General features: G+C 42.5%; 1 protein-coding gene across 2 annotated transcripts in view; it reads right to left on the bottom strand.

Moving 5' to 3' along the window:
• MALRD1 (MAM and LDL receptor class A domain containing 1) overlaps window positions 1-17254 on the bottom strand; it is a 2469603-nt gene that overhangs the window by 1282046 nt on the left and 1170303 nt on the right. For both annotated transcript variants that reach the window (XM_069211777.1, XM_069211778.1), the window contains exon 22: window positions 3773-4012. In XM_069211777.1, the coding sequence (XP_069067878.1) occupies window positions 3773-4012 (240 nt within the window). The remainder of the gene's footprint in view (window positions 1-3772; window positions 4013-17254) is intronic.

Below are 17254 nucleotides of genomic sequence, written 5' to 3'. Positions count from 1 at the left end.
TGCTTTGGCTTATTCAACATGTTTCTTATAGTCCACATTGGTTGCTGGGGCATCTTTAACTTTCTGGTTCGTAATTACCTCTTCCTTTGGGAGTTTCTTGAAGATCTCCTTGACCCCATCTCTATCTACTCAGCCTAAGTGGGCCCAGCACTTTGCTTCTTTGCTATGTCAAATGGTGATCGGGCCTTTAGGAAGTCCAGACCATAGTCATTGATCTTCCTGTCTCATGACAGTGTTTGGTTAGCTTGTAGGCCTACTGCACTTCATTCTTCTTTTCCCTTGCATATGTCTTAGGTCTTGGGTCTCTCTCTATGCTTCTTGCATTTGGCTGCCTCATTCAGGGCCAGATGTACAACATGATTTTGAAGTCGCAAAATGCGAAATTCGCCTTTTGGGACTGCAAAATGGCATTGTCGCATGTATTATCCCTATTTTGCAAGTCGATATCCTGTTACCAACTTGCAAAATAGGGATTGCAACTTGCAAATAGGAAAGGGCCATCCAAGGGTGTCCCTTCCTAATTGTGACTTGCAGGCCCATGTTTGATTGTTCTGTGACCGTGCATGTGGTCACAAAACAATCACAGTTACCACCAATTTCATATTGGTTGTAACCCATTTGCGAATGGGAAGGGGCTCCCAAGGGGTCCTTACCCCTTTGTGAAAGGGGCGCCAACATTTTATCAGAGCAGGCTGTCATCCCATGGACAACTGCCTACTCTGGAAAAAATTAAACTGAAACATTTCATTTTTATTTTCCCTTTAAGGAAAACGGGCTGTATTTTTTTTTTTAAAACAGCCTTATTTTAAAAGCAGTCACAGACAAAGTAGTCTGCTGACCCCAGCAGGCCACCATCCCTGTGAGTGTGGCAATTCCCAAATGGATCATAAATTGCAACCTGCCTCATGAATATTAATGAGACAGGTACCTGGCGACACATATGCAAATCGCAAACAGTGTGGTTTACACTGTTGTACAATTTGTTTTGCGACTCGCAATTTGTGATTCACAAAAAATCTCCAATTGCCAGTCACAAAACTAAATGGTCATACATCTGGCCCTTAGTTTTCTTTCCTCTTGCAGGTACATGATGATGCTATGCCCAGCTCAAAATGGCCACCCCAGTGTTTATCTCATGGGACTCTGTGGGCAATTTGTCTTTTAGTTCCTTTTGGGATTCTTATTTTGTAGTTCCTTTGCTGCTATGCTACCCTCCGCTCTCCCTTTTGATCATTAGATCATGTAATGACCTAGCACCCTAGGGCATTCACAAGTTTGAGCCTGGATGCCACATTCACCTTCAGAGGTGGCTGCAGGTACTGGAGCGCTGGCCAGCTGGGAGGAGTTAGTTTTCTTACAACTCTGCCAGTCCCTGGGTCCCAAAACGGATCCGGCAGTCAGGACTCAGGCTCACAGCTCACAAGCACCCAGCTTTGTCTTTGGTTATTGTGTCAGGTCGATCAACCAGAGATCAGCACTCAAACATGGTACTTGATTCTCAGCATGTTATGTCTTTTCCACCTTCCTTTCCTACAGCATTTTGATAGTGCCCCCTTATGTCACTTCCCTTTCATCAGTCAAGTCACTTCCTGCTCTGACCTCATCGTCCCTCTCCCAGGGTTCTAGTTCCTGACTCAAGAGTACCCTGACTAACACAAGCAATTTAATTTCCAATTTAGTTTAGTTTTGCTAATCCCACAGTCTCTTCAAAGCCGTTATGGGATCCTTTGTTGAGGGTGAGTTTGTCCCACTACTTCTGCTTGCATGCAGGCGTCACTCCACTCATTACAAACACAACTTAAATACAAGGATGATGGTACCGTAAAACCTGGTCAAGCTATATGTAATATGCCACTCAACCAATAATAAAAGCTTAGTGTCTTAATCCATCTATTGTAGATATGTGTAAAATCTGCAATTCATCAACTGGGCAGAAAAACAAGAAAACGAGGATTTTTTTTATTATTATTATTATTGGTAGCTATATTCATATGTTTCCAAGTTATTACAATGTGAGGTTCTGCGCATTATCAACGTAAAGATTTTCGTTTTCAAGGTGATCCTGAAGATTTATTTTATTCGGAAGGGACACTACTGAGCTCAGAGCAGAGGCCAGTTAGTAGATGTTTGAGCGCTCTTTGCCTATATGGAATTTTCCTGTGACAGCTCCAGCTACACAGAATCTGACCCAGTTTTGACACATAGTTTACATAAGCACAACATTCAGGGACCAGCTGCCACAGATATCCTAACAGACCTCCAGAAATTTGTCACTCTGTTGAACCAAAAACTCCTGTAGGTTTTGGAACTTAGGAGTTTGTCTAAACTGCTTTGACTAAAAGACAGTGGGCAGAAAATGAAAGAAAATATATTAATGATACCAGGAAATGTGTACACGAGCTGCAAATGTCATATGTCATTCGTACTTGGTCTAGGCAACACAGCTGGTGACTCTAGATCTTCTGTATTTAATATAACCTATTCTGTCCACTGCTATTGCTGCAATAATTATCAAAAATTTTCAAAAGTAAAAGAAAGAAAAAGTTGAAGTAAAGCATTGTTTTAGTAGTGCAATGATTAGAAATACAAGCTGGTGTCAATGAGACCTAACATTTTGTCAGTTGAATTTTTCACCTCGTCCCTTGCCCTTTACCTCAATCTGAGGCACATTGCTAAACCCCAAACTTAATTCCCGCCATTTTCCAACTGCATTACAAATATAGGTTCAATCTTAGTTCCAGCCGATGAACTGGGTCGTGAAGACGTACGGGCAGAGAAGTGTCTGTGCAGCGGGGAGAGGAGGAACAGTTTAAAGGCTTAATCGATCAGTGATAGCGCATGAGAATAACCCCTGCACAATTGGCATTGATTCATGTGAAGTGTCCACAAGAGTAAACTAAAAAATGATTTTGGACTGTAAAAATATTTCTCCCCCACATAAAAAACGTACCTTCAGAGAGCAATTCCCCAAAGAAGAACATATATTTCCAAATAAATGACTTATTCCTGCCAGAGTAGGAGATAGGATTTAAAGGATGAGGTATTTACAGCACCAAGTGAAAAATGATCCTCAGAGTGCAGTGTTTACCTGGTACTTTAAACACATCATGCACTGTGTTTGCCTGTGGAAAGTGGGGAAGTGCATGCAAAATCTATATTTCTGCAACTAATTCTTCATGTGTGATAATATATAGTACACATTTTCCTGTGAGAGCTTTGGTTGATTTGGCCTGTAAATATGTGCTGTGGAAAAATTGAGAAGGGTCTAGCAAATTATGCATTACTCGGAATTCCAATTCCAGCACACGCTCCTTTTTGAAGAAGGCTAGAAATGTACCCGACTCTAAATCAAAATCTTTGCCTGATTTTGTTGCCTAGTAAACAACAAGAACATGCTTTAATCTATTAACACACGCATTAAAGTGATGTGTATCATTGGGATGTGCATGAGGTCAATATATAGGACCTAAGTCACTGTAAAATTGTACTAATATATCTATACCTATGATCATAACAGTAATAATAATCGTACTACAACTAATAGCAAAGCAATAGCATACCAGAAATAGGAACATATGAAACAACAGTGTCATTGGAAACAGACTAAGGTCTTAACGTTTTGAGATATATGGCCAAGGAAGAGGTATACAAATATGCCAATTTCAATCTGTGACATTTGTTTTTAATTTATAATTGGCTTTTGCTTTGTGAAGTCTGTAACAGTTGGATGAACACTGTGATTATGTACGAATTAAAAAAAGTAACAACATACCATTTCCAAATGTGTGGTCCCTGGGAGGTCGAAGACTTTGAGTGGAACCACCTCCCAGGACCCAATCAAAATTGTCAGCCAGGGAATTTTTCCAACCGCATCTGCCTTTCTCAAAAGTGCAGGAAGAGCCACACTCATTCTCATCGGTATTATCTCCACAGTCATCCAAGAAATCGCATCTTTGTTCTGGTTTGTAGCACTGCTTGTTCTGACATTCCCTGTAGCCATGTGGGCAGGATCCTATCGGGAACAAACGGAATAATCTCAATCTTCTAATCGTCTGTGTATTCCGGGGAGAGCAATCATCGAGGGTTCACAATAACAACTTCATACACATTTTTGCTAAACCATCTAGGTTTGCGTTTTATGAATACCAAAACATACATATATGCAAAAAAAAAATTTTAAGTCCGTTTTTGGCAGTTAGCAGGAAACAATTAGAAGTTAATACAATTTGGGGTAAATCCACAAAAGGCAATAGAAATCTGTGAATGCCAAAGGTGCCTGCACATTTTGAAATAGCACATTTTCACATATGACCTAATCAATGAAAAGCGCTTGTGTAATTTACACAAGTGTGCAAATTACATTGTGCACACATACTGGTCATATGTAATGTTTGCACTTGTGGATATCGCCCAGAGTGTGGTAGGCCATATGCAGGCAAAGTCCTGAATGCAAATCAGTATGCCTCCTTCTTTTCTAGTATTTTATCTTCGGTTGCACTAGACTGAAGCTCGAAGACTAAGGCCCAGATTTACTAATCCTTTATTCTAATGCAGTACAGCAACCAAATGTGCTGCACTGAATTGCTCAAACGATAAAATACTGTGCAGAGCCATATCTAATATTCTGAACTTGGTACTGTCGGCCTCACCTGCACCGTTGCTTTACCAAGGTGCAACAACTTTGCTCATAGTTGCAGACTTAAGCTTGCAGACTACAGAACGGGATTTGCACTGGAAGGATACACGTCGAGTACAAAATCCCATCCTAGGAAACCGATCTATAACATGCCAGAGAGGAACTAAAAGAAATCAGAGAGTTAGAGAAATAATTACAAAGGACAGGCACATTACAGGAAGCCCAGATGGCTTTGGATAATGTAAACCTGGCAATAACATAATTTAACATAATCGAAATAGAGAAAAAAAGCTGACAAATTGTCCAAAGACTTAAAGAATTTCCCCAAGGAGAAAGCCTGGCATTACCTTCAAGAGGAGATCTTTAATTATCATCAGAACAAGTCCTATACTTGGAGAAGAATAAAGAATCATAAGGCTGCAACTTGTCCTGAGTCATCAGCAGGGTCAGACAATTCTAACCCACAGGAAGGCCCTAGTAGGCTGTAGTACTGACTAGTCAATTTTACGAGGGGGCCAGAAGGCGAAGACACCAGAGGGAAGCAGTGGACCCAGAACCCAAGGGACTGCCAAACAAGGCAGAAGTATTAAAAGAGGCCCCAGAGGACCCCTAGAGGCTTGCAATAGTTATTTACCGCAAGCTGAAGGCAATCCGGTGATCATGACTTTCAATTTATCAAAGCACGATTTATCATTGTTAGAAATGGGGTCTTTGGTTGACAGTCAGGTTACCCCCTGTCCAAGCAAGGACCCTCACTCTAGTCAGGGAAAAAGAGAATCACCCTCAGCTAACCCCTGCTTACCCCCTTGGTAGCTTGGCAGAGCAGTAGGCTTAACTTCAGAGCGCTAGGTGTAAAGTATTTGTACCAACACACACAGTGACTCAATGAAAACACTACAAAATGACACAACACCGGTTTAGAAAAATAGGAAATATTTATCTAAACAAAACAAGACCAAAATGACAAAAATCCAACATACACAAGTCATGTTATGAATTTTTAAAGATTAAACTCAAAAATAGCGCTTAGAAACAAAAATGCTTCGATGAGATGTTAACACGGCGTCGTGATGGAGTCATTCCCAACCAGCCGACACCAGCGGCGCCGGACACGGAGTCGTGTAGACCCCCAAGTACAGTACCTTTGGTGAAGAGTGAAAACAAGCCGATGCGCGAAGTCGGGAATCGCGGCGTCTGTGCGAAACGTTGAATCCTTGCACTTCGAGCGGCGTTGGTCACGACGTGGTGCGGCAACTTCCACGGAGTCGCGGACTTCAGCGGGGCTGCTGCGGCGTCGGGCCTGAGAAAAGCGTCGCGTTCCAGCGAAGGTCACAGCGTCAGGTGCAGGCGGCGTTACCGGATTCAGCAGCGGCGTCGGTCCGAAGTCGTCCGAAGTCGATTTCCTTGGATTCCACCAGCTTTCCTTTCAAGGGCCCAGGGACTGGATAGGGCACCACTTGTCGGGGCAGGAGTCTCTCCAGAGACTCCAGGTGCTGGCAGAGAGAATACGTTGCTGTCCCTGAGACTTCAAACAACAGGAGGCAAGCTCTAACTCAAGCCCTTGGAGATTTCTTCACAAGATGGAAGGCACACAAAGTCCAGTCTTTGCCCTCTTACTCTGGCAGAAGCAGCACTGCAGGAAAGCTCCACAAAGCACAGTCACAGGCAGGGCAGCACTTCTTCCTCAGCTATCAGCTCTTCTCCAGGCAGAGGTTCCTCTTGGTTCCAGAAGTGTTTCTAAAGTCTGTAAGTTTGGATGCCCTTCTTATACCCATTTTAGTCTTTGAAGTCACCTTTCTTCAAAGGGGACTCACACCTACTTGTGAAATCCTGCCTTGCCCAGGCAAGGCCTCAGACACACAGCAGGGGGTTGGAGCCGGCATTGTCAGAGGCAGGCACAGTCCTTTCAGATGAGAGTGACCACTCCACCCCTCCCTCCTAGCAGAGATGGCTAATCAGGAAATGCAGGTTACACCCTAGCCCCCTTTGTGTCACTGTCTAGTGCGAGGTGAAAAACAACCCAACTGTCAAACTGACCCAGACAGGGAATCCACAAACAAGGCAGAGTCACAGAATGGTTCAAGCAAGAAAATGCTCACTTTCTAAAACGCACAATCTTAAAATCAACTTTACTAAAAGATGTATTTTTAAATTGTGAGTTCAGGGACCCCAAACTCCACATGTCCATCTACTCTCTAGGGGAATCTATACTTTAATCATATTTAAAGGTAGCCCCCATGTTATCCTATGAGAGAGACAGGCCTTGCAACAGTGAAAAACGAAGTTGGCAGTATTTCACTGTCAGGACATATAAACCACATTACTATATGTCCTACCTTATCCATACACTGCACCCTGACCTTGGGGCTACCTAGGGCCTACCTTAGGGGTGCCTTACATGTAAGAAAAGGGAAGGTTTAGGCCTGGCAAGTGGGTACACTTGCCAAGTCGAATTTACAGTGTAAAAATACACACACAGACACTGCAGTGGCAGGTCTGGTACATGATTACAGAGCTACTTATGTGGGTGGCACAACCAGTGCTACAGGCCCACTAGTAGCATTTGATTTACAGGCCCTGGCACCTCTAGTGCACCTTACTAGGGACTTACTAGTAAATCAAATATGCGAATCATGGATAAACCAATTACATACAATTTACACGGAGAGCATATGCACTTTAGCACTGGTTAGCAGTGGTAAAGTGCTCAGAGTTGAAAAGCCAACAGCAACAGGTCAGAAAAAAATAGGAGGCAGGAGGCAAAAAGACTGGGGATGACCCTGCATAAGCAAAAGTCCAACAATCATCAATAAAGGTATTTCACCTAAGCAAGGGCCTGTCATTTGTGGCCACTGTAAGGACACTTTTTTTACTTTATGGACATAATTACATAAATTCTTCAGCAAACTTTATCTACAGACTTTTTTTCAGATAATCATAATTCAAAAAATCACTCAGCTAGTGGACTGAGACCATCTTCAACCTTTAATTCACCCTCTTCAAATGCCCTACAAAAGTTGATTTCATTTGAGAAAATGGTATTAAGGGATGTTGTGAAATTAACGAATGAGAAGTCTTTCACTACCTACAATATCTACCTAGAAGAATGGAAAGCATTGCAACACCTGAAACAGAGAAAAACACTGATTATAAAACCAGCTGACAAATGGGAGGAATTGTCATACTAGATGTACAAGATTAAGATACAGAGATTAAGAGACAACTAGATAATAGCCAGCACTAAACATAACTATAAAAAATCAAAAACACCAACGTGAACCAGTTTTGTGCAATCAGCTTAACATACAGAAACACTAAAGTTACCCTCCTAGAAGACCGATTTTAGCTGGATGTGACTCAGTATTAAACCTCACTGGGACAGTATATTAACATATTTATCAAGTCATTTATACCTAGGTTGGTAACATACATATGAGACAGTATATAAATGATCAATCTAGTGGAAGATATGATGTTCAACCCAAACACAGAATTGCTGATCACTTAAGATATTGTGTCCCTATACACCACTATATCCCAGAATAAGAGGATCATGGTTGTAGAACAAATTCTCAATAAACGACCAGCATCCACTCAAGTTCCCACAAAATTAATTATTGAGCTACTTACAATTGCCTTGACAATTAACTATTTTAAGTATAACAATCAATATTAAAAACAACGTGGAGGAACTTCAATGGGTGCAGATTTTACTAGTAGGCTAATATCTATGTAGAGTATGTGGACAACAGCTCATTCTCTTAGACAGCAACCCTTATAGGGCCTCCATCAGGTGGTGTATGTGGTATCTGTTAGACCTGACAGACTTAGGGTGGTCATCCCCCAACGTTTTGCCTGCCTCCCTCCACTTTTCTGACACAATTTCTTTCTGGTTTTAGGGCTCTGCACACTTTACCACTGCTAACCAGTGATAAAGTAAATAAGTTCTCTCCCTTAAACATGGTAGCATTTGATTTATCCCAAATTGGCATATTTGATTTACTAGTGCCTAGCAAAGTGCACTACACGTGCCCAGGGCCTGTAAATTAAATAGTACTAGTGAACCTGCAGCACTGACTGTGCCACACACCTAAGTAGCCCCTTAACCATGTCTCAGGCATGCCATTGCCAGGCTTGTGTGTGCAGTTTTACTGCCACTTTGACTTGGCATTTAGAAGTACTTGCCAAGCTTAAACACCCCTTTTTTACATATACGTCACCCCCAGGGTAGGCCCTAGGTAACCCATGGGGCAGGGTGCTATGTAGGTAAAATGCAGGACATGTACATATGTGTTTTATATGTCCTAGTAGTGAAAAACTCCTAAGTTAATTTCCACTACCGTGAGGACTACTCCTTTCATAGGCTAGCATTAGGTCTGCCATTATATACTTTTTGAGTGGTAGAATCTGATCTGAAAGGGGTAACCAGGTCATATTTAGTACGGCCAGTATGGTAATAGAAAATCCTCCTTATTGGTGAGGTTGGGTTTTATATTACTATTTTATAAATGCCACTTTTAGAAAGTAATAATTTCTATGTACTTAAAACCCACCTGTGCCTTACAGCCTGGCTCCAATCAACGACTTGGATGGGCTGGTTGACAGCTCACTTGTGTATTACACCCCGACAACCACAACCACAGGACACTCAGTCACACCTGCACTCATCTGCATATTGAATGGGTCTTCCTGGGCTGGAAGGGTGGAGGGCCTGACACTTACGTTTTGAAGGCTAGTGGCCTGCCCTCACACAATGGACTACCAAACCCCCTACTGGGACCCAGGCAGCTAGGACTGCACTGAAAGGGGAAATTTACACTTCAAACCACTCTTTAAAGTCTCCCCCACTTCAAAGGCATTTTTGGGTATATAAACTGCATCCCTGACCCCACCAACTCAGACACTTCTGGACCTACACCTGCACCCTGTCAAGAGGATCTGCCTGGCTGCCAAAAGGACTCATCTGGACTGCTTGCCTGCTGTTGCCCTTTTTGCCTCTGACTTTGCTGAGAAGGACTCTGGATTCCCCAAAATGCTCTCCAAGGGCTTAGATTGAGCTCACCTCCTGTTTTCTGAAGTCTCAGGCCCAAAAACACTTAGGGCCTGATTACAACTTTGGAGGAGGTATTAATCCGTCCCAAATGAGACGGATATACCACCAGCTGTATACGAGTTCCATAGGATATAATGGACTCGTAATACGGCTGGTGGTATATCCATCACTTTACCGTCACTTTTGGGACAGATTAACACCTCCTCCAAAGTTGTAATTAGGCCCTTAATCTCTTCAGGAAACTCTGCATTGTGACTGAGAAATTACTGCACAGCAGACCAGAACGGTGCAGCCTGACTTCCCAAGGGGAAATTCAATGTAGCACCTGCCTTGCGACAGAAAATTCAACGCATCGGCCTACCGGATTGACGCAGCACCCGTGCTTTCTTCCAGCACGTAAAGGATATTTCCCCACATTGTCCCTGGGCATCAAAATACCCCGTATCGCAGTGAGGAGCCAAGACTGTGCGGCGAAAAAATGACGCAAACCCCTTGCAGCGTGGAAAGAAACAACTCATCATCATTGCCGCATCCCGCGTCAGAGAAATTGATGCACCACCTTATTTTCCCATGCATCTTCTCATCTGCGGTCTCCATGCATCACTATTTTTGACACATACCAGGTACTGTGTGTAAGAAAGAGACAACTGTTTATTTCCAAGGACTACAACTCTTTTAAACATTCTAAAAGTGGTATTTCAACTTGTGATTATTGGATCTTTGTGATTTTTACCTTAATTTATTCAGATAAATATTATCTATTTTTCTAAACCTGTGTGGTGTTTTCACTGTGTTACTGTATGATTTATTGCACAAATTCTTTACACATTGCCTCCTAAGTTAAGCCTCACTGCTCAGTGCCAAGATACCAGATGGTGGGCACAGGATAATTTAGATTGTGTGTGACTTACACGGACTAGAATTGTGGTTCCTACTTGGACAAAGAATGTATACCTCTGCCAACTAGAGACCCCATTTCTAACAGTATATTTACATTGTCTTCATGGTCTGGCAACCATCTGAGTCTAAACTAATTGAGTTTTAGCCTTACTTACATCAAGTACAAACTATATCGCTGTTCACCTTTCATCATCACAAACAAAAAATTGCATTTTTGAATCTTCTCATAAAACATGATGAAGGGAAATTGATCACAACCCTCTTTAGAAAGCCCACTGAGGGGAACACATTCTTCAACTTTCGAAGCTTCTATCCTTGTGCCATGCGGGATGGACTTACATATGTGTAATTCCTCAGGCTATGACGTAATTGCGCACATAGAGAAGATTACTTCAAGGATGCACATATAGTAAAAAGTAAACTATTGGAGAGGGGTTATACCCATAAGCTAGTTAAAACATTACTAAAAGGGCATGGTATAATCCTACCATGGAGCTACTGAAAACCAAGCCTGACACGTCTAATGAGATATCACTTTGTGCACAGCATTTTGCCGACATACACTAAAGGTGAAATCCTCTATAAAGAAATATTGGCAACTGTTGAAAGGCATTAATGATTTCAGAAAACTATTGTTATGTACATTCAAGAGAGAAGAGAACACTAAAGATCACCTTGTACATTCTTCACATACACGCATAGGTTAACACAAGGAACAAATCCTGGGTTTTGGCACCCCTTAGAGGACACCATAAATATGCAAATTCTACTGCATGTAAGTTCACTTAAAATACCAAAGAGTTTGGTCATAATGATATAAGCACTGACTTGAGCTATTTCTCTAATTTCAATACATCTAATGTGGTTTATTGTATATTGTGCCCATGTGCCTGCATCTACTTAGGCCAAACAACAAAACAAATGAAAGCACATTTTGGCCAACATTGCAGCAGAATCAAGTGTAAGATGATGAATGTACCTTTAGTTCTGCATTACACAGAGAAGAACCAAAGTGCTGGTGAAATAAAATGGTAAGTGATTGATGTAGCCCAACTGCCAGTGAGTAGAGTACGCATATTCCTGACGTTGCAGATACTTGAATGTAAATGATTATAAGATGTGACTTGCTAGATAAAGGACTTTTTCTGAAAACTTGAGTTTCCTTTTCCTTCCTGCACTGCCTGTGTCTTCCATGGTAGCAGCAGCTCCTCTCTCCTGGTAGTTGCACAGCAGTTTGAAAAGGGTGTGGTCCTCCCTCCTCCCAGGTGTATTTGATGACTTCCTGATGTCATCAGTAAGAGTCAGGAAGTGTTTTTCCAACTGTTGTGCTGCACCTGCATGCAATTTGCGGGCCAGTCAAAAATTGCGACACCCGACTTGCAAATTGCGAGTTCGCTTTTAGCGAGCTCGCAAAAAGCGACCTTGCTAACAGCGGACTCACAATCTGCGGTGCAACATCATTTGCGAGTCACAATTTGATGTCGCTTTTTTTTCTTGGATCCCATTTTGCGAGTCGGAAATTGCGGCTCACAAACTTTTTCCTACCTACATCTGGCCCTTAATTCTGCCAAGGAATGGCACAACTACATGTCATTATAATGGGAGTGAAGTGTATAATACTGAACTCCTGAATTTCGGAACTGTTACATTTGCATGTGCTTACTTGTCAACTCCATTAAGAGTGATGAGTCATGGTGCACACCACTGTTGAAACTATTTATCTTCTTTAAGCTATGAAATCGTTACCTGCCTGTGCAATAATCTTGAACTTGGATGGATGGACAGTTATTTTATGCAAAGCAATGGATTAGGAGTATCATACTGAGACTAACCCCCCCACCCCATCGAATACAGCCATCAGCAGTTGTCTGGGCCGTATTCCAGTCCAGGAATTTGACAGTGGCCATAAGTTGGAGGTCAAGTCAAAAACTGCCAACCTTTTACTATGTGATTGGCACCTGGTTTGGATGTGTCCCCATTTGAGACTCAGATGGTTGCTGCCGGTGGTGGACTAGCCTTTCCTCACTATCTCCTAGGAGACATAAATATGTCTCCTAGGAGACAGCGACAGTTTGTATGCCAAAGTGCCTGCACGTCCCTCGCTCAGGAGGCGCCCACATTTATCAGCATGGATCTCTGCCCCATGTCATGTATCTATGCTGACACTGATGAGTAATCTAACCACAGTGCCTTGAAGCTGTCAGGCAATCAGCTGAAGCGGTCTCACTTCCAACCGGCGTTTGCATTCAGTAACTGAGTGATCTGGCTCACAAAGAGTGAGTAATACAACTATATAACTGTGTCTACAAGTACTCTGAGTGAACAGTGTATTAATGTATTAATTTACTATAATATGATTAATAATTATTGTCTAGGTGACTGTCACCCTTGTTGGAGCAAAAACATTAATAATGCTTAAGTGGCACAGAAGTCAACCCTAGCCAACTTTTATATTCTCATTTAAAAGCTCAAAGTAGACAGCTGCACTAACATGTATTTTGAAAGTGTTCACTTTTTAATTTGTGGTGGGCATTGTGCCTACCATGGCAGACGTTGTGCTTATCAGAACTGACAAAGGGCTAATGTGATTTAACAGTGTTGAAATATTGTAATCATTAGAATGAATTATTATGAGTGGAAATGAATATGATTTATGATGTTTTATGATTAATTAGTTTAAAGTAATATGTGTGCAGAAAAATAAATTCACATCTCTGTCATATTTAATGCTTTAAGAAAGATTTCAATTAATACTGAATTGCTCTGCATATTTGATGCTATATTATAAATGATATAATTCAAAAGTTTGCATATTATGTGTGTGTTATTAATGACAATATTAATGCATTGGATTTCTTGTGTTCTCATACCTAGGTCTGAAGTTTTCATATTGCAGTAAAATGAAATTTCGAGTCATCTTCTTCCCCTCTAACATGGGTTTTTCCATTAGGTTGTTTCACCTGAGTAGTAAAGAGTCTTATTGTATTATGTGTAAATTTTCCCCCCACTGACCTTGAATATGGTACATCGAGAGCTGGAGATTTGGCAACAAACACAGACCCTATTGCTTAACTGTTCAGCCTCATGAGAAACATTGGAACTATCATGAGCCACGGGAAGATGTTGAAATGTATCAAGTAATAAACATAGTTGATAGTCATTCCTGGTGTCGCATGGAAGGAGAGATGACTTCACCAAGATCTAGGAATCTTCATTGGTGTTGCAAATTCATCTTGTGTTTTAATTGTCATTTGACATTGTCCTTTTGCGAAATGTAGACACATTGAACGGACCAATCAAACTGTTCATAGAATAGGGAATGGACCAGTAAGTTGAGAGCAGACCCCCTTTGCATCTTGAAATGTTAACTTGTCCCCTTGGACCTTTCCTGATTTCCTGTGTTCTATACTTTCCCCCTCATGGTGCTTCTAACGAACTTTGATGAAGATTCTCTGCTTTGCTGATGAATCTGAATTGTATGGTGATCCCAGGAGAGGTGTATTCAAATGAAATGCTAATTTTCCCCTTGCTTTGTTTTCCTTCTTAGAGTTAGCATGTTGACACCAGCCTATTTTATTTTTACAGTTAGATTAATTTGCCTAAAGTAGATGATTTTTCCAAATTAATTTTGTCTTTATTTTTGTTTTGCTGTTGCCCGCATGTGTGAACCCGTTCCCACACATGCCTGTCCTAATTTGCGATAGTAGTAGTTTGCCCCTCCACCTTGTCCATCTAATTTGATATACTCATCTGTGAACTTTGCTTGACTAATGTCATCAACGAATGATTTGAAATCTGTTTCTGTTGAAAAAAGTGTTTCTTTGTTGTTATATGTAATTCTTTTGGAATGCCTAATGGTGTTGATAATAAATAGATTAGACTTGTTTCACAGATTTGGTCAGCCTATGTACTGTATTTGTATAACTTGATCTTGCGTACAATTTATGTTTCTTTGGCTCTGTGGTTATAATAAAACCTTGAAACTTTTCACAGATCGGGGTTCTGTTTCCATGGCCACATTGGTCATGGTGTTTACATTTCCTGGTGCATTGATTGAGATTGGAATGATTGTATGTGGTTAACCACACTCCTCACTGAGTCCAAAGAACCCATCAGCCTCAAGGAAAATGCTTTCAAATCCTGAACGGGAGGAGAAAATGCATTAGTACACTCACAGTGAGTACATTTCATCACACAGAGATTACTATCACATATTTCACCTGTGTTGGACCATAGTCAATTATACTACTTGGCCAATATAGGTAAACCTACACATTTTACTAATATAATTCAGTTCCCAATGCAGACTTTGACTATTCGTTGATTATCCTTTTGAAATGTCTCACTTTATTATATTCTTTTGTACCATATTGAGGGTAGAAATGCCCTTGGTGCACAAAAATTAACAATTGAAAATTTGATATTTACCTAACAGTTATTATCTGTTGTTGTCGTTTATTAACCAGTACGGTGCCTTGGACGAGGTGATCTAGTCCTGCACCCGGACAGTCGTGGATGGAAGGGGAATCCCTTCCCCTTCCACCCCCGACCCCCCCCTCGGTAATCTGATGACATCCACGCTCACAGAGCGCCGACGTCATCAAGTATTGCCGATGACGCGCTGGAAGCCATTTGCTTTAAGCGCGTCGAGGGAAGAGGACTCCTAACAGGTGAGTCCTTCCCTTTTTGGGGGTTTGGGGAGGAAAACAGATACTGGGGAAAGGAAAGGGTTTTTCCTTTCCCGGCGCCTCTTTTCAGTGGATTCCTGCTCCACGATCGTGGGCGGGGCCCGTGATCGTGGAGCAGGAATCCCCACTAGGCATCAGGGATTCTTTTAGAATGTGATTTAGGGGAGCGACCCCTTGGGAAAGGGTCGCTCCCATTGGGGGCTATTTTTTTTCCTATCCCCCCTCCCCTCCCCCCCCTACACAGGGCAGATCAGGCAATTTTTCGTCCGATCTGCTCCCGGGGGGGCCGAAAACCACTAGACACTAGGGAATTTGTATTTGTTCTGGTTTTTGGGAGCAACCCCTTGGGCAAGGGTCGCTCCTATTGGGGGCTATTTTTTTTATCCTATTTCGGCCCCCCTGGGGGCAGATCGGCCAATCTGCCCCCAGGTGGGGGTCTGAAAACCACTAGGGAATTTATTTTCTTTGTTTTGGGGCAGCGACCCCTTAGGCAAGGGTTGCTGCCCGGGGGCAATCATTTTTTATATGTTTCGCCCCCCCTAGGGCTAGATCAGCCATGTTGTTGGCCTATCTGGCCCCGGGGGGGTCAAAACCCACTAGGCGCCAGGGATTGTGTGGTGTGTGTGTTTTGTGTGTTTGGGGGCACCACTTGGGCAAGGGTCTCCCCCCCAAAGGGGGGAAATTTCATATTGGCCATCTCTGCCCCCCCTGGGGGCAGATGTGCCTATTTTTGTAGGCCCATCTGCCCCCAATGAGGGTAGAAACCACCAATACGGCAGGTATTTTCTTTTTGTTCCTCTTTTTTTGTTTAGTGCTGGGAGTGCCCCCTTTTGCCCCCTTTGGCAAGGGTCGCCCCCTAAAGGGGACAGAGAGCTGTTGGCCATTTCCGCCCCCCTTGGGGGCAGATCAGCCAATTTTTTTTTACACCCATCTGCCCCAAGGGGGGGGGGGGGGGGGCAGAATCCACTTAGGCCCCAGGGATCCTGTGTGTGTGTGTCTGTGTTTTGTGTGGGGGGGCGGCACTTTTGGCAAGGGTCGCCCCCCAAACGGGGCACGTTAGTGATGGCCATTTCTGCTCACCTTGGAGGCAGATCAGCCTATTTTTTGTAGGCCCATCTGCCCCCAAGGGGGGCAGAAGGCACCAAGATGTCAGAGATTTTATTTTTTGGTTCCCTTTGTTTTTTTTGTGCAGGGGGCACCCTCATTTTCCCCCTTTAGCAAGGGCCGCCCCCCCCAAACAGGGTACAGAGCTGTTGGCCATTTCTGCCCCACTTGGGGGCAGATCAGCCTATTTTGTTTTAGGCCCATCTGACTCCTAGTGGGGCAGAAGCCACTTAGGCACCAGGGACACTTTCTAAGTTCTTGGTGGCGGGGTGTTTGTCAACTGGAGAAGTATTTTTATTTGTGATTATAACAGTTTATTTCTTCTTTTTGTTCTAGTTCAAAGCTTTTGCTTCCTTTGCTGTGGATCCTTGCGGTTTTGGCAGTAGTTGTCCTGCCGTTTGCATAGTTGCATGTTTTAGGTAAGTGAAAGCAATTTACTCCAAAGGAGTATTGTTGACATGCATGAATGACATGTTTGTAGGTGGTGTACTAAATGCAGTATTGTGTGTGAAATTGTCCTTAGATTTGAGCACAATGATATTTGTGTTGTCATATGTCTAATTTGCTTTTTCTTTTTTCTTTTTAGTGGGATATCATTGGTCATTGCTGTGTCTGTACAGAGTAGTTGCTGGTGAGTAGCTTTTTCAGGCAAGTGAGTGGTATCATTTTTTAGTACATAACTCTTTGTGATAAAGCTACACATTGTTTATTACTTATTTTAGTGCTAGTTGTTGTTGGAAATCCATTTGTTGTTAGTGAGGATCATGGCTAGCCGCAGAGTGACCGCTCAGCAGGTTGTTGGCATGCTCTTTGAGTCGTCTTCAGACCATGATTACAAGACTGACTTTGCATCTGAGGTAAAGGAGGAAGTGA

This window comes from Pleurodeles waltl, chromosome 10 (genome assembly GCF_031143425.1).
Source record: "Pleurodeles waltl isolate 20211129_DDA chromosome 10, aPleWal1.hap1.20221129, whole genome shotgun sequence".
Classification (NCBI taxonomy): domain Eukaryota; kingdom Metazoa; phylum Chordata; class Amphibia; order Caudata; family Salamandridae; genus Pleurodeles; species Pleurodeles waltl.
This window is presented reverse-complemented; position numbering and strand designations above follow the sequence as displayed.